General features: G+C 29.7%; 2 protein-coding genes across 7 annotated transcripts in view; one reads left to right on the forward strand and one right to left on the reverse strand.

Moving 5' to 3' along the window:
• LOC117170332 (SET and MYND domain-containing protein 4-like) overlaps positions 1-7,931 on the forward strand; it is a 19,065-nt gene extending 11,134 nt beyond the window's left edge. The window contains exons 5-9 of one of the 4 annotated variants that reach the window (XR_004466764.1): positions 1,180-1,463; positions 1,552-2,029; positions 4,634-4,850; positions 7,737-7,779; positions 7,864-7,902. Coding sequence is in view for 2 of the 4 variants with exons in the window: in XM_033357051.1 (XP_033212942.1) it covers positions 1,180-1,463; positions 1,552-2,029; positions 4,634-4,674 (803 nt within the window). In the remaining 2 variants the exon portion in view is untranslated. Of the gene's footprint in view, positions 1-1,179; positions 1,464-1,551; positions 2,030-4,633; positions 5,242-7,736; positions 7,780-7,863 lie in introns of those variants that run through there. The other 3 variants (XR_004466765.1, XM_033357052.1, XM_033357051.1) reach the window with 3 other exon arrangements.
• Positions 1-22,951, reverse strand: part of LOC117170331 (RNA-binding motif protein, X chromosome-like) — a 61,884-nt gene that overhangs the window by 33,812 nt on the left and 5,121 nt on the right. The window contains exons 2-8 of one of the 3 annotated variants that reach the window (XM_033357049.1): positions 22,000-22,107; positions 21,849-21,921; positions 20,946-21,765; positions 20,774-20,863; positions 20,469-20,668; positions 15,568-15,969; positions 8,612-9,158 (exon numbers count right to left, since the gene is read on the reverse strand). In XM_033357049.1, coding sequence (XP_033212940.1) covers positions 8,956-9,158; positions 15,568-15,969; positions 20,469-20,668; positions 20,774-20,863; positions 20,946-21,765; positions 21,849-21,921; positions 22,000-22,083 — 1,872 coding nt within the window. In that variant the 5' untranslated portion in view covers positions 22,084-22,107 and the 3' untranslated portion in view covers positions 8,612-8,955. Of the gene's footprint in view, positions 1-8,611; positions 9,159-15,567; positions 15,970-20,468; positions 20,669-20,773; positions 20,864-20,945; positions 21,766-21,848; positions 22,108-22,951 lie in introns of those variants that run through there. The other 2 variants (XM_033357048.1, XM_033357050.1) reach the window with 2 other exon arrangements.

Raw genomic sequence — 22,951 nt, forward strand, 5'->3', positions numbered from 1 at the left:
AACTGAATGATTCCATATTTAAAAAATTAACGACTGAATTAAGCATTCAAAAAATTTTGAAATGGAAGTTATTCTTAATTTGATTACATCATCGAATATAAAAATGTTGTTACTTCAAGTAATTGGACAGCTTTTCTAAAAATGTAAAACATTTCTTTTTAATTCCCCATTTCTCGGTCAAGCGACCAACCAGAAAAAATTTAATTTTACAGATTCAGCAAAAAAATATTTTTCCCTCAATTTTTATTTAAATACTAAATAGTTCATCTTAAAACTGATAAATTTTTATTATTAAGATTTAAAAATAAAATTTGAGACTGCTCAACACTACTATACAAATTTATAATTCAAGTTGCACAATTTTGAACGTTTGACTTTAAATTGCTCAAGTTAGAAAATTTAAGTTTTCAGTTGATCAATTTGGAATATTCCATATTTTAATTATTTAACTTTGCAAATTTAAATTAAAAAGTGGTCACCTTCTAATACTTCTTTTTAAAATAATATGGATATATTTTTTAACCCTTTCAATTTTATATTGGACAATGTCTCGAGTTTTAAAATTTTCAACATGTTTTAAAATGTTGGAGCTTAACAAGTTTCTTTTTTTTTAAGTACATTTACTAATTTTTTAGAATTTCCCGCATAATTTAAATGTTGCATTTTCAAATATCGTATATTTAAAGATAAAAAAAGGGAGATTTTTCGAGAATAGGGGGAAAAATGGGAATTCGAAAAAAGGAAAACGCGGGGGAATAGAGCAACGATTGTAATCCCTACAATCAGAAAAAAAAGTTTTTAACAAACCGGTCTAATGTTGAGATTCGATCAACACGCTGTAAATATAAGTAATTTATCTTTTTTTTTGTCTACAGAATGACGGTTTTTTATCCACCAATATAAACCAAAATTGTTGTAATCATTAGCTGTGACAAAAATTTGTCTTTTGCTCCGCTAGGATTCGAACCCAGGTGTTCGAATCCCAGCGAAGCATAAGAGCAATTTTTTTCACAGCTAAAAACTATGAGTATTTTGGTTTATACTGATAGATCAAAAACCATAATTCTGTCGACAAAAAGAAATAATTTCACTGCGCTAGTCGACACCATAACATCACAACATCAAAACTCGAACAGTAATTTGTCATCCACAATGAATTAATTAACCAATTATTTTTAGATAGCAGAACAGCAGGATTTACAGAAAATGGAATTCTCGATAGTAAAAGTGCTCGAGCAGCTTTAAGTCTTGCGACTAACATGTCAACAAGACCTCCTATTGGACTGAGTGCATTCGCCTGCATTTCGGCACTTGCAGCTACTTTGTTAGCTACACAAACCACATTTTTTGGCGTCAAATATGAAGCAAGTCAGTTAAAAAATATCAGTGAACTTTCGAATATCAAGTTCTGTGCTAGCCTGATGTTTAGAGCCTGTGTCATTACATCTTCTAATTGTTTTTCGGTAGAAATACTATAGTTATTACTTTTTTTCAAGTTTTTGCACATAGGTACCTTTTTTTTTAATATTTATATGAAATTTTCAACTTCAGATTCAGCAAAGACCAGGTGTTAAATCTGGTTCTGGTCTCTACATCTTTCATAGTTTGTTTAATCACTCTTGTACTCCTAATACGCTGCGACATTTTGAAGGATTAAAAATGATAACACGAGCAATGGAATGGATTTCTCCCGGGGATCAAGTTTTTACAAGTTATGGCGGAGGATATCAGCACATGCCTCGATCTGAGAGAAAAAAGAAAATGATGGAAGATTATTTCTTTGACTGTGATTGTACAGCTTGCATTTTCGATTGGCCAACGTATCCAGAAATTATTAGAAATCATGTGGGTTCAATTTCTAAAAATAAGGAACTCGTCGGAAAGTTAAAACCATTTAAAAAACGATTGCTTGAAGATAAATATGATGTCGATGCAGCCAAAAGTATTCTTAAGATTTTGTACAAAGAAGCAAAAATGCCATGTGAGGAAATAGTCCACGGAGTGCAATACCTGAAAAGTTATTATTTAGGTAATTTCCAATAAATCTTGAAAACTACAGCAACGCTTACTGTCCTTACTGTCAATTTTCTTTTACAGCTTTATCTTTTATTTACTGAAAAATTGGCTACTACTTTCATTTTATGTTAGCAGGCTTCGAAGAACTCTATACAACTAAAAAAGTATCAAAATAGTATCTTTCTAAAGAAGAAAAATATCATGAAAATTATTAAAAGTAACAACATTCTTAAATCAGTCAAAAATGTGCTTTTCAAATAAAATTAATTTAGGCACTATATTAAATATGGATGTCTTGAAACTCTTAAGATTTCTTGTCGAAATATGTTGAATTTCTAATAAAATAGTTGAATTTTTGACCAAAGCATATTATTTTTTTACGATAAAAGATGAATTTTAAACAAAAAAGTTCGAGTTTCAAAGCTAAAAAGTCCTATGTTTTAGAAAACAATTGACTTTTAAATCCGTAAAGACAAATTTTCAGAATAATTAATTTATAAACAAATAGATGAATTTTCAAGAAAACAGGCGAATTTAGAACCAAACAGTTGAACTATCAAATTAAAGAGACAAATTTTTAACAAATTCGTTCGATTGTTTAGCCAATCTTTGAAAAAGAAGATTCAACTTCAAATAAATAATTGAATTTTTAAATTTAAAAAATACGAATTATCTAGAAAACAGTCAAATTTTTAAACCGAACTTTCGAATTTATAAAAAAGTTCATTTCCAATCAAGAAAAATTAATTTTTTACCTAAAATGATGAATTTACAATCCAAAAGGATGAATTTTCAACTAAAAAGTGAAATTTTCAACACAATCATTAAATTTTGAACAAACTGCAAAATTTTTAACCAAATAATTGAATTTTCAACCAAATGATCACATTTTCAAACAAAAAAGAATTGATTTCAAACAAATAGTTGATTTTTTCACCTGAAAAGTGGAATTGTCAACCTAAAAAGATTATCCAATCGAGCAAGAAACAAAATTACTACTAGATTGTTGAATTTTCAATAACAAAATATGAACTTTCAACAAAGTTCATTTTTAACCAAATATGTAGTTAAAGTCTCAATGAAATAGACAAATTTTCAACTAAAATGGTGAATTTGTAACAAAAAAGAAGAATTCTCAACAAAGTCGTTCGACTTTCAACCAAATTGTCGAATTTTGAATCAAGAAAAAAAGGAAACTTCAACCAAATAGTTGAATTTTTCATCCGAAAAGTTGGATTTTCAACGAAAGATTATTCAACCACGAAGAAAACAATTTCTATCAAACTAGAATTTCAACTAAAATGATTGACCTTATAAAAAAAAGGAATTTTCAAGCCAAAAATACGAATTTTGAATAATAAAGTGTAGTTTTCCACCAAAAAAATATGACTTTTTAACAATCAAAAAGATGAATGATTCAGAAAACAAATTATTAGAAAATTAATTTTCTACGTGAAAAGAAAAATTTTCAATCAAAAACAACGAATTCAACGGAATAGTTAATTTTTTTTAACCTGAAAATTTGAACTTTCAACAACAAAAAAAAAGATTATTCTGTGAAGAAAGAAAATTTTGTGAGCAGATAGTTCAATTTACAAGCTAAAAATACAAATTAGCTACAAAAGAGTTGAATTTTCAACCCAAAATATTAGTTTTCGACAAAAAAAGTTCATTTTCAACCAAATAGTTTAAATTTTAACGAAATAGATGAATTTTCAATTAAAATTTTCAATAAAAAAATAATTTTTCAACACATTATTTGAACCTTTTGATTAACTTGTTGAATTTTTAACCAAACTATTAAATTTCCAAGCAAAGAAGATACATTAGCTACAAAACAATTGAATTTTTAACAATGAAACACGAATTTTCGACAAAAAAGTTAATTTTCAACTAAATAGTTCAAATTTGAACGAAATAAATTAATTTTTAACTAAAATCTTTAATTAAAAAACAATTAATTTCCCTCAAATTAGTTCAACTTAAAATCAAATTGTTGAATTTTCAAGCCAAAACAGACAAATTAGCTACAAAACAATTGAATTTTCAACAACAAAATATGAATTTTCGACCAAAAAGTCCATTTTCATGTCTTTTCAACAAAACAGTTGACTTTTCAACCAAATATAGTAGAATTTGTAACAAAAAATAATCAACTTTCAGACAAAGTAGTTGGATTTTCTTCTTGGGTTTTAGTAATCCAGTTCGCATTTAAGCGAGAAATGAGCAAAAGCGGAAGTCTGTTGAAAAAAAGGAAAAAAACATTTTTTTAAGAGGGTAAAAGAGCGAAATAGGGAAAAGAGTGTTGAATCCGTAATATTAAACTAGGTATTAAATAATATCTTCAACGAAAACAGTTTTTTTCTCAACTTTATGCACTCGAAGATGTTCTGAATTCATACACATTCCACTTTTAGATGTTTTCAGAAACCCTTCGACTGTTCTATAACAAAGAATTAAAAATGTAAAAAAAGTGTGAAACTTCGAAGCCTGTGTTAGTCATATTCTCATTTATTAGCTTTAAATTGTTATGTTATTATATACGTGCTACGCTTTCAGAACGCCTTATTTTTTACGCTCTTCTTCTTTATATCTATAAATTTGTGAATTCTGTTAGGTTATCTCAAATTATACGACTCGTCTCACAAAGCTCGCTAGCTTGAATGAAATGCAAAACTGACCTGAATTGCAATATTGAATTGAGGCCAGCGACGAATTTATATGTGGTCTTTAATCTTTCTCATTTTAGCATGCAATTCTCTTTTCTGTCTATAACGTTTCAAAGCTTTAAACTGCACTTAAGGGGTCATTGTTGTATAACTATGTGAATTTTAGTAAGTGTCTGCAATATATTTTTCTACTAGGTATAACAAAATTCTAATACTTTATATTATTCATTGCATATTCAGGGTGGCCGTTTTCAGCGAGGAAAAAAAATCAACTATCATTTCTCGTTTCGTACAAATTGTTGACGGTCACTGAAATTAATAACGCAACATACAGTGGGTAATCATTGATTAAGAGCAACAATAAAAGAATAATAAATAATTTCAATTTTTTAACACGTTTAGTCTCTTAAATATTAATTAAATTAAATTATTTTACATATATTGCTATTTATATTAAATGATTATCCACTATAGAATGCATTATCCAATGTAGGGAGATTTCCAGGTACATTAAACTAGCACCTCCACAATCGAATTTTTGAATTTTTCATAGCTCAGAATTTTGGGCTTTTTTGGGCTGCAATAAAAATTTTTGGACTCCTTTACTTTTTTCAAAAAATCAATTTTCTTGTGGAGGTGCCAGCTTACATTAACCCAGCATCTCCACTTCTTTAAATCACTAAATAGGAAAAATTCAATTACACCAGAATTTGGGGCTTTTTTTGGGCTCTTAAAATCCGCAAAAAAAAAATTTCCTCAAACTAACCCTTAACTTCCAAAATCAACCCCCTTCAAAAAATTGAAAATTTTCAGTAATTCATTAACGGGATATTTTTGGGCTTTTTTGGGCTCCCAGAAAATACCCACTTCCATTTTTGGGCTCCAACCCTGACAGTAAAAAATTAACCCCTTTGTAACACGCAGATACGAAATTGTCAAAAAATAACTTTTATTAAATTTTAGAGCTTGATTAGAGTCTGATTTTTGGGCTCCTTGAAAATACCCACTACGATTTTTGGACTTCAACCTTTAACGTCAAAAATCAACCCTGCTCTGCCACGTAGATACTACTTTGTCAAAAAATCAATTTTTCTAGAATTTTTCAATGGAAATAGAGTCTCTGATTTTTGGGCTACTCGAAAATACCCGCTCCGATTTTTGGGCTTTAACCCTGAAAGTCAAAAATCCACCCCTCTCTACCAAGTAGATACAACTTTCTCAAAAAATATATTTTTGTAGAATTTTTAAATGGAAATAAAGTCTTTGATTTTTGGGCTCCTCGAAAATACCCGACACGATTTTTGGGCTTCAACCCTTTACGTCCAAAATCAACGTCTCTCTACCACGTAGATACCGCTTTGTCAAAAAATAAATTTTCGTAGAATTTTTCAAAAGAAATAAAGTCTCTGATTTTTGGGCTCCTCAAAAATACCCGCTACGATTTTTGGGCTTCAACCCTTAACGTCAACAATCAACCCCTCTCTACCGCGTAGATACAACTTTGTCAAAAAATAAATTTTTTGACGTTAAGGGTTGAAGCCCAAAAATCGTAGCGTGTATTTTCGAGGAGCCCAAAAATCAGAGACTCTATTTCCTTTGAAAAATTCTAGAAAAAATTATTTTTTGGCAAAGTAGTATCTAAGTGAGTTGATTTTTGACGTTAAGGGTTTAAGTCCAAAAATCGTAGCGTGTAATTTCGAGGAGCCCAAAAACCAGAGACTATTTTTCCATTAAAAAATTCTACAAAAATTTATTTGCAGACAAAGTTGTATTTACGTGGTAGAGAGGGGTTGATTTTTGACGTTAAGTGTTGAAGCTCAAAAATCGTAGCAGGTATTTTTGAGAAGCCCAAAAATCAGAGACTTTATTTCCATTAAAAAATTCTACAAAAATTTATTTGTTGACAATGTTATATCTACGTGGTAGCGAGGGGTTGATTTTTGACGTTAAGGGCTGAAGCCCAAAAATCTTAGCGGGTATTTTCGAGGAGCCCCAAAAATCAGAGTCTCTATTTCCATTGAAAAATTCTAGAAAAATTGATTTTTTGACAAAGTAGTATCTACGTGGCAGAGCAGGGTTGATTTTTGACGTTAAGGGTTAAAGCCCAAAAATCTTAGTGGGTATTTTCAAGGAGCCCAAAAAGCCCAAAAATATCCCGTTATTGAATTACTGAAAATGTAGTTCGTTTTTTTTGTTTGTTAAAGATACATTTTTTAAACTAAAACATTAATTTTTATTTTAAATTGATCTTGTTTACTTGAAAATACAACTGTTTGATTGAAAATTCGTCGTTTTGATAGATTTCAAGTGTTTTTTTATTTCAAATTAAAATACTTTTTCGTTGACAAATCAACCCCCTCGATTAAAATTCGAACTACTTTGTTACAAATAATTTCTTTTGGTCAAGGTTCTCTTAAGAATTTTCGAACTGAACATTTAACTATTCCATTTTTGGTTAAAAACTGGTATTTTCTAGTTTAAAGTGAAACTATTTGATCAAAAATTTATTTATTTTGCTGTAAATTCGTTTTTTCTATGTTTGAAATTAATCTTTTTAACTTAAAATTAAACTAGTCCATTTCCGGTTTAAAATTGATTTTTTGAAACATCAACTATTACATTTTTTCATTGAGAACCCATCTTTTCGGTTGAAAACTTTGGTTGAAAATTAAACTACTTTGTTAAAAATTCATTATTTTATTTGAAAATTTATCATTTTAATGATAGATTTATTTTTTAATTCAAAATTTTCGATTCTAATAGCTTTACATTTATTCAGTCTTCTACTAAGTTAACAAATCAAGTTTTAAAAAAAGTTGAAATAAAACTTTGTTTGCATTGCATTATATCGCATTATACGAAATTTGTGATATTTCAAGTGATTGTATAGATTTTCCTTCTAAAAATTGGTAAAATTCCCGATAAAAAAATTAATTCACGGTCATTTTCCGGTATCGGTAAATTTCCGCTCCAGCGGCCACCCTACATATTACAAACTGAAAATATTCCGTCGCAAGAAGAGGAATTAAAAATATTTTTTTCATTTTTTAGATCCTTGAAATTTCTCCTGAGAGAATTTTAATAGCGACACAAAGTAAGTATCTGCTAAATACATTTATTAAAAAGACATACATAATAATAATGTTTTATGATGGGTATAAATCATTACATATTTCAGCGATCTAGATTAGAAGACTACAGTTAATATCCAAATCTCCAATTAATTCAGAATGTAATTTTTACAATAAAACCTCCATATTAAGCTTATTTGTTCTGAGTGGAATTATTCTTTGGAAATTAAGTCGAATAGATACAAATATTATCCCTTAATTTTAAAAGCAATTCCAGTTTAATCTAATTTTTAATAATAGACTGATTACAGGCCTGGGAAAATATCTATCTTGATACACATACTACGAAATACTAACAGATAGCATTTTAAAAATCAAATCGGCACAGTTTCAATCTTTCAAAAATTTAATTAATTAGACTTTAATCTTAAAAACCAGTAATTATTAATGCTTAAATATAACTAACAATTGTAAGAATCATATATAAATTTCTGCAATATCTTCTTACACAAATGTTAATTTTCATTTGTGATTAACGTTTGGAGATTACTGCGAAGAGAACCTTCTCCTGTCTGCCGTTGGCAGAAAATAAATGTTTTTTAAAAGAAAAAAATGTAGTGTCTCCTGACCACAATTAGGGGGGGGGGAGGTCCCCTATGCTGCAAGCAACGCCATTTAAAGTCGACTTGGTAGTTTCTTTTTAACATTTAGCATCTAATTTTACTTGTATTGCAGAATACACGTGTGATATTCTTTTTTTTTTTTATTATTTATGTTGAGTATGAGGGAATATTTATCTAAACTCATAAGTAAAACCTAAATTTCTTTAAATTTCGCTTTAAATAACTGAAAAGATGTTTGAAAAAATCTGTTTATTTGGTAAGTATTTATTAAAGAGATTGACTTTCTATATGGTTTTTATTGAAAGTTAATTTTTGAAAATTTCTTAAAACAAAACACGTGCTCGGCAAAAAGATTTGTCGATGAAATGTCAGAAAAAAAGAAGATAATTACCTATTTTGCTAGATAAGCCTTTCAATAACTACCAACTTATTAAACCGCGGTGTAGTAGACTACTTAAATGTTGAATTCAACAATGATTCATTCTGAAGGCGAATTTTTTTAAATACACTCAAAAAATAAAAACATGAATGATCGAAGAATGGTAATTATAAGGAAAACCCTATATCAGGGCATTACTAGAAACGGCCCATACTCGGAAAAGCAGCAAACAGCGGAGCGGATGTTGCAGTGGGTGGCTGTTGATCTCCGATGCTCTTCAATAAATTACCCTGTAAAAGACTGTCGAGAGCCTTTTGAACAGTCGGATCATTCAGTAGTGGTGATGGAGCGACTCCTGAAGTTGCAGTAGTCGTTGTCGAGGAAACGGCGGTTGTTTGAGCTGCCGGCATAATATTTTTGCATCAAGTTTTCAGTTGTAAGCACGAAACGGAAACAGCAGTTTCCACACTTATATCACTTTCCGGCACCACGTCTAGCATGAGTCTTGAATTAGATATTAATTCGAAAAGAGAGGTCCTTACTTAAGATGTGGCTATTTTTTTTCTTTCAAAATGCATGCAGGATTCATTAAATATTAAGATACAATTTTCAATATTGAAAGAAGCTGCTTTTCTGACTTGACGAATTGACGGGATCTAATGACAACGGTATATACAGGCCTCGGACTCATTTGATTTAAAAATAGTGGCTAGAAGATCTCCTAGAAAATCGCGTGAAGTTCTTTAGAATCGTTTAAAGTACCCTAAAAGCTTAAAATGCACTTGAAATTCTTTGGGAATCCCTGCAATCCGTTGAAATCCTCGGGCTGGCCAGTTCGCAAAATTTTCTGAAGTTCATTGAAATTTAAAAAAATTCTGAACTCTTATAGCTGAAAGTTTTTACGGTTAAAGTAATCTAAACAGAACTTCAAATTAATGGCACTCAAAGCAGAATTCTTTTGCATTTTAAACTTTTTAAATTGAAGCTTAAAAAAGATTCAATTAAGAAATGTTTCATTTAAATGCTCAATAATTTACACGTATAAAATGGAAACTTTTAACACTTTTCAATTCAAGAATTTTAAATTTAATTCCGTTAAGCTGCCATATTTAAAGTATTCCATTTTTCTAAATCGAACAGATTAACAAATTTGTTTAAATCAACACTTTTTAATTAAAAGTTAAATAAAATTGTTTTTAAATCGTTTTAAAGTAATAAGTGCTAACTTCTTATTTTAAGCTGTACAGTTTTTAATATTTCATTTATTATTTATAATTTAAAATGAACAGTCTAATATTCTACATATGAAAAAGTTGTTCATTTTTTAATCAGAACATTTCAAATTGAAATAGGTAAAATGGAATATTTTAGACAAACCATATATGGATAGAATTGAAAATTGATTTGTTTGACTAATAATGTTAAAAATGTTATATTTACATAATTTTACATGAGATAATGTAAGTAAAATTTTTTAGAATTATGCATTGTAAATTGAGTTGTTTCATCATTGAAAAAGTTAAAAATTAAACTTAACATTATATCATATGATGGGATAGATTTTGCTGCTAAAAATTTGTTAAATTCTGGTTAAAAAATAAATTCACCATCATTTCTTGGTTTTCCCGATCACTTTCCAGTTCCCTGATCCATGGGCCAGCCTGGATCCTCTAAAAATTCATGGGAAACTCGTAAATTTTTTTAAACCCTTTCAAATATGTACAAATCCCTTTATATCTTATTATCTTTTTTATAATTCTCATAATTTCAATAGATTCAAAAGGATTTCAGAAAAAGTTACAAGATTTCAAGGAATTTAAAGAGATTTTAAACATTTCAAGGGGTTTTAAAAAGTTATCAATATTTAGGGAATTTCTTGAAATATTTGTAATCTCTTAAAAATTAAAAAAAAAAAATAACCATTTAATTTAATTCACTCTTTAAAGTACTGTAGAGATTCTTTGTAATTATCTAAAATCCCTAAAACCTTTTTAATCAATTGAAATTTGTTTAATCTTTGAAAATATTTCAAGTAGTTTCATCCGGTTTCGAAGTTTTCAAAATAAATAAAGAAATTTTAAGAGATATACCTTTCAGGATTATAATCCTGAAATTTGTAAAATATCTTGAGATATCTTCAAAAATTATGAAAACATTTCAAACTTTTAAAATCAGGTGAAATATTTTCAAGATTTACAGATATTACAAAGTTCAGGGTGATTATCTTGAAATTTGCAATATCGCTTAAAATGTTTTCAAACATTTTTTTAACTTTTAAATCCTCTGAAATCAGATAAAACTTTTTGAAAGCTCCTAAAATATTTGAAAATATCCTAAAATCTTTGAAATACTATAAAATCCTTTCAAATCCCTGCAATCAGTTTAAATTCTTTGAGCTCCCTTACAATCTCGTGAAATTTTTTGGTATTCCCTTGAATTTCTTGGAATTTTTTTTACGCCTTTGAAATCACTTTAAAACTTTTTAAATTTTTATTTTTGAAATGACGTATATTCTATTCAATTAATTAAAGAAAAAATAGCTGCATTAGCGTTCAATTTCAGAAAATAGTAACATTAGAATCCATTTTCTTTTTTTTAATAGTAGCAAATAGTTGAATCGTTAAAAAAAAGTATCGAAAAGTGCCAATAGCGGCGTGAGTCCGAGGCCTTTATACCGCAACTTCGTATTTTTGCTAGAAATTTGAAAAATGCTGAATGTGGAGTTTCGGAGATATCAGTAATTTAAAAAAGAAAACAATCAGTTATGCCTTTATCGTTTGAACCTGTCGAAATAGAAGCATACGTTTAAGAATATAAGACCTCAAAAATAAAAACCATCTCATTACACAAAAAAACAATGACAGAATTAAATGAGTGTTAAAAATTAATCAATAAAAATTGTGCTGTTACCTTCATAACCAGATAAATTCCTAGATATCATCTTTGTCTTCACTACACGGTTACTGATACTTTTCGAGTACCAACCGAGAAAGCAGAAAAATTGATATTCGCGCATGACGTTTCTCGTTTTCTAACGTGCCGAAAGAGATCTCCTGCACGAAGAGAGCTCCGAAAAAAAAGTACGAGACGCTATTTCGCAGTCAGTAAATTCGGGATAAAAAACAAGGTAGCTAATGACACAATAATGGTCATTAAACGAAAATGCATAAAACACGGCCAACGCGATGCTTCCTTCTGCAAATTATTGAGAATTTGCAGGTATGGCGCAGTAGTCACGTTCACACGTTTAAAAATTCGAAAATGTAAAAAAAAGCACCTCGTAAATCCTACAAATGTTGTAAAAATGTGTCGACGCGACTCAGCGAGAGCACTTGTATGATAAAAGTAGTATTTTGGCTGAAATGTCCACTCGTTGTTAAATCACCAATAAAATTTATTTTAAAAATCGCGACGCTGAATGTGAAAAAAAAACTGAAAATCGCGACAGAAATGTGTGCTCTACGCAAATCTTGAGCTTGGGTTCCTTTTGATTTATTGGCGTCATACAGCTTACTGATTAAATAAATAAAACTGAGAAAAGATACTGAAGATGTGGACGATGCCCATTTAGTCGCGTTCTACCTACTTTCTCTGACTACATTATTAAACTTTCCCCTCACGCAGCTGAGTAACTTTTTGTGGACAAAAGTCTGTCTACACCTCAATTTTCAATAAATTTTGACGTTTTTTTTTTTAATTACCATAGGGATTTCAAGCATATCGACACGGTGCATAAATTACGATTTGTCTAAACCAAAAAATTTTAATTAACAACAAAATAAACAATATTTTTATCCTTGCTTTTTAGATGTACTATTTTTTTAATCTGCGAATTGACTATATTACTATATAACTATCTAGCAATAGTTTTCAGTAGGTCAGAGTAAGAAAAGAAATTGTTTATGTTTTAAACAAATTAATTAACAAAAGCCATTTTTTGTGATTCGTAATGATTGTTTGAGATGTACTGTTTTTATATAGAATATATAGGAGACATGTATGCCTAATTGTGATTATTTAAATATATCTTCTATTAGGCAATTATTTAAATAATTTTTATAAATAAATACAGTTTTCGTATGTCATAATGAATAGACTCCATTTTTTGCAGAATTGACCAAAATTTCTTGCGTATGAATCATTTTTGTAATTTTTTTCAAATTAATAAAAATTAGTAATTATTCAAACAAAGTTATAGATAAATTCACATTTTTAACATTATTTCACTAATAGGGTGATACTAGCTGCAATTTTGTTCAAATTGGTAAAAGAATATTAATTTTTTAAACAATGTTCCAATGAGTCTTTGCTAAGATACTTTGCCAACGGATAAGAAAATTTAAGTATTTAAACCATTTTCATAAACTAATGTACATTTTGGTCACTTTTGCAGGAATAGGCTTATGTTTTTCGTTGATTTAGCTGGAAATGTCTTACCAATGACTCCTTATTTAGTTGTTTCTCCAATTAACAAGAACTTTTAATTATTTAAACAATATTTATGTAAAAATTCAAAGTTCGACCATTTTTTTATGAAAAGTATTAATTTTCTTTGCGGAATCTACAATAAATTTCAACAGCCATTTTTTTACATTTATTATCCATTGGCAAAGTATCATATGAGCGAGTCGTTGGCAATACATTGGTAGTTGATTTTGCTAAGAAACCGGAGCCTGTATTATTTAAAAAATGGTCAAAATGTGCATTTATTTGTCAAAATGGTTAAAATTATTGATATTTTTTTGTCAATTTTAACAAAATTACAGCTAGGAGTCACTGTCAATATATTTTTAGTTGGTTCCGCAAAAAAATTGCCCTATTCGTGGAATTATGTTAAATATGTGAATTTGTTTATAAATATTGTGTAAGTAATCAAAACTTTCTCCAAAACTAGAAAAATATGACAAAAAGGAATAATTGGCAAGATGTTTATTGTTGATTTCACAAAGAAAATAATTACTTTTCATGAAAAAATGGTTCGGCAAAAAAAGATATTGTTTAAATAATTAGCAGTTATTTTCAATTTATAAAGAAATGGCAAGATATTTTGGTCGATTCTTCAAAAAATGGAGCCTGTTCGTTTCGACATACGAAAAACTGGTGTTTGTTCATAAAAATTGTTTAAAATAATTGACAAATAGTAGATACTTTTTAAATAATCTGAAATAGGAATATTTTATATAAAAACTGTAAATTTCAAACAACTAATCATTGCGAACCACAAAAATGGCTTTTGTTCATTAATTTGTTTAAAACATTATGAACAATTTCTTTTTCGACTCTAACCTACTGAAAAACTATTTCTAAATAGTAATTACACTGACTCAAGCTCTTCATTAATCAATTCACAGATATTAAAAAAAGGGTACATCCGAAAAGTTAGGATAAAAATATTGTGTTGTAAAATAAAATTTTTTTGGTTAAGCCAAATCAAAATTTCCGCACAAAATCGATATATTGGAAAGCCTTACGGTAATTTACAACAACAAAAACTGTAAAAATGCATTGAAAATTGGGTTCTAGACAGACGCTTGTCCACAAAATGTACTTTTGGCTACACTGTGCAGCGGGTCTCCTTTGCATCTAATGTGGAATAATATATTATTTATGCCACATGCATGATTTCAGCCCTTTTTGACGCCTATGAGGCGAAGTTAAGGCACTACTTTTTAATCCCTAGGGAGTAAAAAGGGACGTCAAAAGTGACGAATAAAAATTATACATTTATGAACTCGCATTTTACGATAATCAGCCCAATCGCTGTAAAAAATTGCAGAAAATTTTTGTTATAGATATTATCATTTTGCAATAATTTACGGAAATTTACCATATACAATTGGTCTAATAACTGTAAATTTCCGAAAAATTCTGAAAACATCTGAAAATTAATAGAAATTTTGAAATTGAATTTTGGGTAATTTATTTTCAGCTTACATAAATTACCTGTAATATTACCATACATTAACGAAAAATTTCCGAAAATTGATCAAAATGTTTAAAATTGAATGTTGGGTAATTTATGGTAAGTTACCACATTTACCTGTAAAGTTACCATAAATTTCCGGAAAATTCTAAATATTTTTTTAATTGATTTTGGGGCAAGTTATGATAAGTTGCCATAAATTACCTGTAATATTACCATAAATTACCAAAAAATTTCACAAGTTCCGGGTAATTGATTATAATGTATAAAATTGAATTTATGGTAAGTTACCTTATGGTAAGTTTCGTAAAAATATTAATATTTTTAAATTGAATTTGGGGCAATTTGTAATAAGCTATCATAAATTACCTGCAGTATTACCATAAATTACCAAAAAATTTCATAAACTCCCGGAAACTGATTAAAATTGAATTTTTGATAATTTATGGTAAGTTACCTGTTAAGTTACCATAAATGACCGAAAAATTCCATAAATTTTCGGAAATTTATAGACATTTTTAAATTCAATTTTGGACAATTTATGGTAAGTTATTATGAATTGTCCTTAAAATTACCGTAAATCATACTTCCTTTATTAGAAATCAAATCTGGGCTGAAATCATGATTGTATTTTGAGAAATGTCTGAACATTCATTTGTTAAAAAAAATATCGTATGCCCGGCACGCGCTCACTAACAACCCCTAGACGCACAATATACTATTATTCCTCATCAAGTAGAGAGAACCCTTTCTGGAATGTGTCGACAACTGGAGTCTCGAGGTCCAGCAGCTGCGTGAGGGTAAGTTGGGTAGTATGGGAAGAGGAAATGGAAAGAACGCGATCAAATTGACACACTGCCGAAAGATGTAAAGTGGAGATCTTTACCTGATGCCCAAGGAGCTGGAGGACCTGGTGCAGGCGCTGGTACTGGAATAGGTGCAGGTCCAGACGAATTGGGCTTGTTGCTGTTAAGGATGTTCAAAATTCTTGACTGTAGTTCTGCCTGCTTAGGATCGCTAACCGCCAATGCCAAATCTTTCGCATCTCCTAATTCAACCTGGACTTGCTCTTCTCTTCTTACTTCCAAGTATTTTAGTACCCTGTCGTACTGGAGAACCGTTATTTGTAGATTATCGGCCAACATATTCAGAAGAACTTGAATGGCGTCAGGGTGACGCTCAGTTGTGATAGGAGCGTTCAATGGAACAGAGCGACCTCCAGCCTTGTAATTTCCAAAGTCACGTGCGATCAAATTTATTGCATCTTCCACTGGCATATTTCTGTGCTCTGTATTCGCAAAATAAAATAATAATATATTTCTGAATGAGTTTTTACGGTTTTAATACTGATCTAGGGTTGATCAGGATGCCAATTCTGTGACCAATTGCAAATTACCAATTTTTCCAGGCTAAAGCTTCCATTTTCCCGATTAATTAAAAGTTCTTATTCAGGGTGGCCGTTTTAATCGAAGAAAAAAATTCCCGGTCATTTCCCAGTTCGCAAACATTTTTCACGGCCAATAAAATGTAAAAAATCAAACTATATTCTAAACATTCTGCCATATAAAGTAATAAACAATAAGCAACAAATTAAAGCATTCAAAGTGGAACACTTAAATTCCAAACTTTTAAAATTGAAGTTCAAAAGTTTTTCAATTCAAAAATTTACACGTTCAAAATAGAAAGTTGTAACACTTTTCAAATAAACAATGTTTAATAAAATGCAGAATAAACTGTAAAATTAACAACTTTGATGAATTATAGAGTTCAAAGATTGAGATTAAGTTCCAAAAATATAAATCCACGTTAACATTTTTCAATAGTCTAAAATTTAGTCTATTAAAGACTCTAAATTAAAGAATCAAGCAATGAAGTTAACATTTTTCAAAATTATATTATTTTAAGTAATTTTAAGCTAGATACATTAAAAATTTAAAAATAATTTTTTTAACTTAACAGTTCTTAAATTAGAAATTAAATTATTTTAATTTTAACTAGTTTAGATTCTTAGGAAAATTGAACAATTATTGTAACAGAATGTCTAAGAAGATTTTAAGTGATAAAAAAATTATCAAAGAAGAACATGGAAGATTTTAAGGATTTTTTTTAACTTGCAGGATTTTCAAACATTATAGAAAAATTTAGATTGATTTTAAAATATATTTAGAAGTCATGAAAAAATGTTAACACACTTCGTTTAAATTACTTGAAATAATTTCAAGTTTTTAATTAATTTTGAAACTTTTTTAAACTTCTATGTATCTCTTAAAATTATTCAAATTTTTTCTACAAATAAAAAGTATTCAATTGTTATTTATGCATCCAAATTTCACAATTTCATTTATAAATTAAACACTTTAAATAGAACAATTAAAATTGTAAGGATAAAAGATTAAAAGTTCTTCGAAAATCTAAAGATTCAAATCTTTCTATGTAAAACTATTCAGTTTCAGATAGTTTTCTTTTAAATATTTGAGTTCAATTTACGCCTCTTAAATAAATAGTGAAATATTGCTAAATATTAAATACTTATTCTTTTTTTACATTAAGAAATTTCAAATTAAATGGGAAAAAAATTAAATAATTTAGACTGACTATATTTTAAATTTAATAAAAACCTATAATTATGACTATATTATTATGGATTTATTTTAAAGTTGAAAACAGTAAAATGTACGTTTACATTTTTTAATGGCTAAAAAAATTTAAAGAAATAATACATTGATAAATTTATTTATTAAATTTAATATAAAAAATAATATAAAGAAAGACCTGAAACTATGAATTAATAATGTATTATTGATAAATCATGAAAACTTTTATTTAAAAATAAAATTATCAGAATAAATGATATACTAATTTCAATTCTTATAAAGTCTTTTGGATTGAAATAATTACAATCTGTCATTTCCCGGTTTTCCCCGGCCTCATAAAATTCCCGGTTTTCCAGGTTTCCCGGTCCAGCGGCCACTCTGTTATTTACAGTTTTTTAAGGTGCACAACAAGGCTGCTACCAAATCTGAATTTCAATATTACTTTACTTTTCCCTGAGCAATTTTTTCATTTTACCTGACTAAATTCTTCTAAATAAAACGACTGTGTAGAGACCAAATTGAGTTTAATATGAAGCGCTTAAAATTAAAAGTCGAAATATATTGGACTTTCAACCAAATTAAGCTTAATTTTTTATCAGAAGAAATGATTTTTCAAGCTGCTAAAGACAAAATGTTTAAAAACAGTTAACTGTTAAGCCTGAAAACACAAATTTTCAACCACATAGTCAAATTTTCATACAAACAAAAGTCAAACTTTAACCAAGAACATTTTAAACTGAATAGTTAAATTTTCAAGACAAAAAGTCGATTTTTTCAACAACAAAAAAAACAGTTGAATTTTTAATCCAAATGATGAAATTTCCTCCCTAAAAGACAAATGTTTTAAAAAACTGTTAAATTTTGAACCAAAGATGATGAATCTTTAATAAAATAGTTAATTTTTCACACAAAAAAAAAACAAAAAAAATTTTCAACAAAACAATTGTATTTTCAACCAAAAAGATGAATGATTAGAAAACGTAATAGTTGGTATTTCAACCAAAAGACTCATTTTAAAAGAAAAAAAGTTATATTCATAAAAGAGACGAATTTGCAAAAAAATGTTTGATTTTTGAACCAAAAAAAATTTTTCCGTAAAAAAAAAAACAAAAATTCTTCCAAATTGTTCAATTTTCTACAAAAAAACCATAAATTTTAAACCGAAAATGGAAGTTAAATTTGAATTCCAAAAACTTTATTTTCAAACAAGGAATAAAAACTAATTTTCAACAAATAAAACGATTGTTTAACCATGTGTTTCAACTTTCAAACAAATAGTTGAGTTTTCAACAAAATAGATAATTTTTTAACTGAATAGTGAAATTTTTAAGCAAAGGTAGAATTTTCAACTAAAATTATGAATCTTCAACCAATATAAAGGAATTTTAACCAAGTATTTCAACTTTTATCTAAGTTGATTTTTCAGTCAAGATGAATTTTCTCCAAAAACATTGAATTTTCGACAAACGAAAAAATGAATTTTCAACTAAAATTATGAATCTTTAACCAAGAAAATACATTTTTAACAAAGTAGTTTAATTTTTATCCAAGCTGATTTTACAATGAAGAAGACTAATATTAGCCCAAACCGTTGAGTTTTCGACTAAAAAAAATATTTTTCAACAAAATAGATGAATATTGAACTGAATAGTTAAATTTTTAACCAAATAAATGAATTTTCAACTAAAAAATACTTGCTAACAAAAGAATTGAATTTTCAATAAAATAGATGAATTTTTAACTGAATAGTTCAATTTTTTACCAAATAAATGAATTTTTCAGTCAACAAGATAGATTTTAACACAAACCGTTGAATTTTCGACCAGAAAAAAATGACTTTTTAACAAAATAGATGATTTTTTAACTGAATAGTTAAATTATTAACCAAAGCAAGTCAAGAAAGAAAAAAAATGTCAGCCAAATTGTTTAATTTTCTACTAAAAACGATGAATTTTCAAACAAGAAAAAACAAATTTTCAACCAAATTGTTGAAACATCACCAAATAAAATGAATTTTTAACAAATTAGTTCAACTTACAACCTCGTACTAAATTTTGAATCAATATGATTAATTTTCTACCAAAAAGAACGATTTTTCGACATGAACTTTGAAACAAAAAGTTGAATTTTCAACTATTTATCAACAATTTTCAACCAAAAATGAAATAGTTAAACTTCCAATCAAAGAAAATGGTAAAAAAAGAGATCTTTCAATAAAATATTTAAGGTGGAACACCACATACTATATTATTTCAACTAGCGCTATCTCACATGCAATGAAAACTTTACGCGTTTTCTCAAAACGACTTTTTTTAACACGGTGGCATCGATTTCTCGAAAATTAATGAACCGATTTTAATTTTTTGTTGAAATTTTTGTGCTTATATTGGCTAAGGTTGTACATAGCCGTTTTTCAAAAAAATAAAATAAAAAAAACCGCTACGTACGATAGCGATTGTTGTACAGATTAATAAAAATTTTGGTTTTTTGCTTTCAGATGATTTTTTTACTGCTGTATCCTTGCCACCAGGAGGGGTCATTTTTTATTTTTTCATTACATTCATGTATATAACTAACGCAATTTTTATATATTTTTGAATAAAAATTTGGGTGAATATAGCTGAATATATGCTAAATAAATTATTATTTGTCTGATCCTCAAATAATTACTGCTACCTACAAAAAAAATTCATGAATATTACTTAATTTTCACGCTTTCACAGTGGTGTTCCCCCTTAAATATTTAACCGAAAAATAGTATCATTTTTGACAAAAAGAGGTGAATTCTAAACCACAAACAGTAGACTTTCTAATTAAAAAGAATCAACTTTCGAATAAAAATAGTTGATTTTCTTATTGGTTTCTATTAATTCAGTTTGCATTGAGGTGGGAAAACGAGAACACCGGAAAGTTTCTTGAAAACGGGGGAAGAAACGAGGAATTCTTTCTTTTTTTTTTAATGAGAAAAATGTGAAATCTGGACAACAGTCTTTCGGAATATTATAAACTTCCACTTAAGTTTCTAGAAAATTCCTAAAATCTTTCAGGGTTTCCCTGATATTCCATAACTTTTCCTCATCAGTTTTAAATCCCCTGGTTTTCCAGAATTCATTGACCCCAGCATTCCTAGTACGAACGACGCCCTGCTCAACTATCATTTTTCTCAACATTAACATCTGTAAATAATACGAACCCTGCGGCAAGCCATGCAAGATGTTCAAAGTGAGAGAACGATGTTCCTGATTAATCGGCGTGACGACCACAGCATATAAGCAACCCCTGCTCGCTATATTTCCAAGCACTCGACTGAGGGGCACTTCCTCATTTGGAAACAGTAAATCAACCGTCAATCCCAATTTCTTTAGACGTGACTCAATAATTTCCGCATATTCTCTGTAACATAAAAATAACTTTCAATAAACTGATAATCAGGGATCCTAACGAATTAGGGGCATTTTCTAAATAAGCCCTATTTCTACAAATTGTAATCATACTAACGTGAGAGCTTTACTGACAACAATGATTTCACAGTCATTCTTTTCAGCTTGTGCAGGAGGAGGTGGATAATCCGCAGGTGCAGAAGGTGGCCTGAAAATATTTTTACTTTATAAACGTATCGACTGCGCTGTCCATTAAGCCTTTTCAACAGTGACAAATAATGTCTGCTTACCCGAAAGGAGCCTTAAAGTCGTCATAACGATTTCCACTATCATTGAAGGAGTCTCGACCAAATCCAGGACCTCTTCCTCCCATACCTGGCTTACCCATATCCCAATCCCGACCACCCATATCGTCTAAACGATTCCCACGACTCAGAGGACTACGATCTCTAAAACCAGGACCACCCGGACCATCATTCTTTCTCTTTTTTCCGCCTCTGCTTCCACGCTGTCTACCCGCACTACCACCGCCTCCTCCACCACCACCCCCACCACCACCACCACCCTGACCACCGCCAGCTCCCTGATTTAACATACCACCAGGCCGATTTGGTCCACCTCCACCAAACTGATTCCCTCCTCTGTTTGGATTACCCGGTCCACCACCAAATGAATCGTTCCCACCTCTATTTTGAATCCCTGGACTAAATTGGTTTCCTGGTCTATTCGGAACATCGTTATTAAACGGTTCAAACTGATCGTTACTGTCCCTGCTCATGTTCCCATCGCCGAATTGATCACCACGATTCAACGCTTCGTTACTACCTCGCATTGGACCAGTATTTTGGAATGAATTATCGTTCCCTGAATTGGAATTTCCACTACCAAAACTTTGATTGTTTCCTCGAAAGCTTGAATTTCCACCCTTGAATGAATCGTTTCCGAAACCAAATGGCTTTGGTGGTCCTCCTAGTCGACCCAATCCCTCGCCCATGCCACCTCCCATACCACCACCCATGCCTCCTCCCATACCTCCACCCATTCCTCCTCCCATACCACCGCCCATTCCTCCTCCCATACCTGGATTATCTGCCTTTGCTGGTCTTACATCTAAAACAAAACGGACATATTTCAATGTGAAGAATACTTCACACACGTATTGAAAATATTTTTTACATTAATAAATCTCGTACCCATTCGTCTTCCTTTAAATAAAGCACCATTCTCACTCTGTATGGCTGCTCGCGCTGCTGGCTCATCTTCAAACTGTACGAAAGCAAATCCCCGATTTATCAAAGACCCTACAATTGTCCCATACTTTGAAAAATGTTCTTCTAACTCAACTCTGTTCATGTCATCTGTCTGCAAATGTCCGACGAAGATTCGGCTACTCGCCGTAGCCGGGTCTTTCAAAAGTCGAGCCGCCATTTTCTATCCGGTCTTGGATTATTCCTAAAAATTAAAACGTTTCAGGATTAAGTATTTGGAGGCAAATTGTGAAGCAAGTAACGATTTCAACAAAGTCTTAACGCTTTTTTGAAATCCCCTCTCCCCGTCGCAATTTAACACATCTAAGTTTCTGAAATATTTAATAATTTACTTTTAGCAGGGATTTATTTGAAATACTTTATTTTGAGAACGAATGAAGACAGGGCGACGTTTAGTGGCTCCAAATGTTCAGTTTTGTGATGCGAGTGCAGTGCAATAATTAAATGAATGATAAAATCATTTTTACGCAAGAATGATTATTTTTTATTTTTCTGACTTTAATCAGTGTTGGCACTTTGGCAACACAGCGGGACAAGTGGTAAAAAAAGTACCCGTTCAATGAAAATAGTAACTCCAGAAGCAAGCCGACTTCCCTGAATAGATGTGACAACAGAGTTACGTTTCTCATCGAAAGGGTTCCTTCTTCTACCACTTGCCCCGCTGTGCTATCCATGTGCCCAACACTCACTAAAACAGATATATTCAAAATGACATTTCAGGGTGGCCGTTTTAATCAAATGTTTCCATCTGAAGTAATAAAAACTTAGCTGAAAATTAAAGCACTCGTAGTGGATCTCTTGAATTTTAAACTTTAAAAACTGTAGTTTAAAATCTTTTTTATTCCAAAATTTTGCATTCAAATGCTCAATAATTTGTACGTATAAAATAGAAGCTACTAACACTTTCCAATTTTTTTAACTTTGATAAATTATAGAATGCAAACATTAAGATTCAGTTCCAAAAATATAAGTCCACGTAATCATTTTCAAAGCTTTAAATTAAAAAATCAATCAGTGAATTAAAAAAT

This window comes from Belonocnema kinseyi, chromosome 3 (assembly GCF_010883055.1).
Source record: "Belonocnema kinseyi isolate 2016_QV_RU_SX_M_011 chromosome 3, B_treatae_v1, whole genome shotgun sequence".
NCBI classification, from domain to species: domain Eukaryota; kingdom Metazoa; phylum Arthropoda; class Insecta; order Hymenoptera; family Cynipidae; genus Belonocnema; species Belonocnema kinseyi.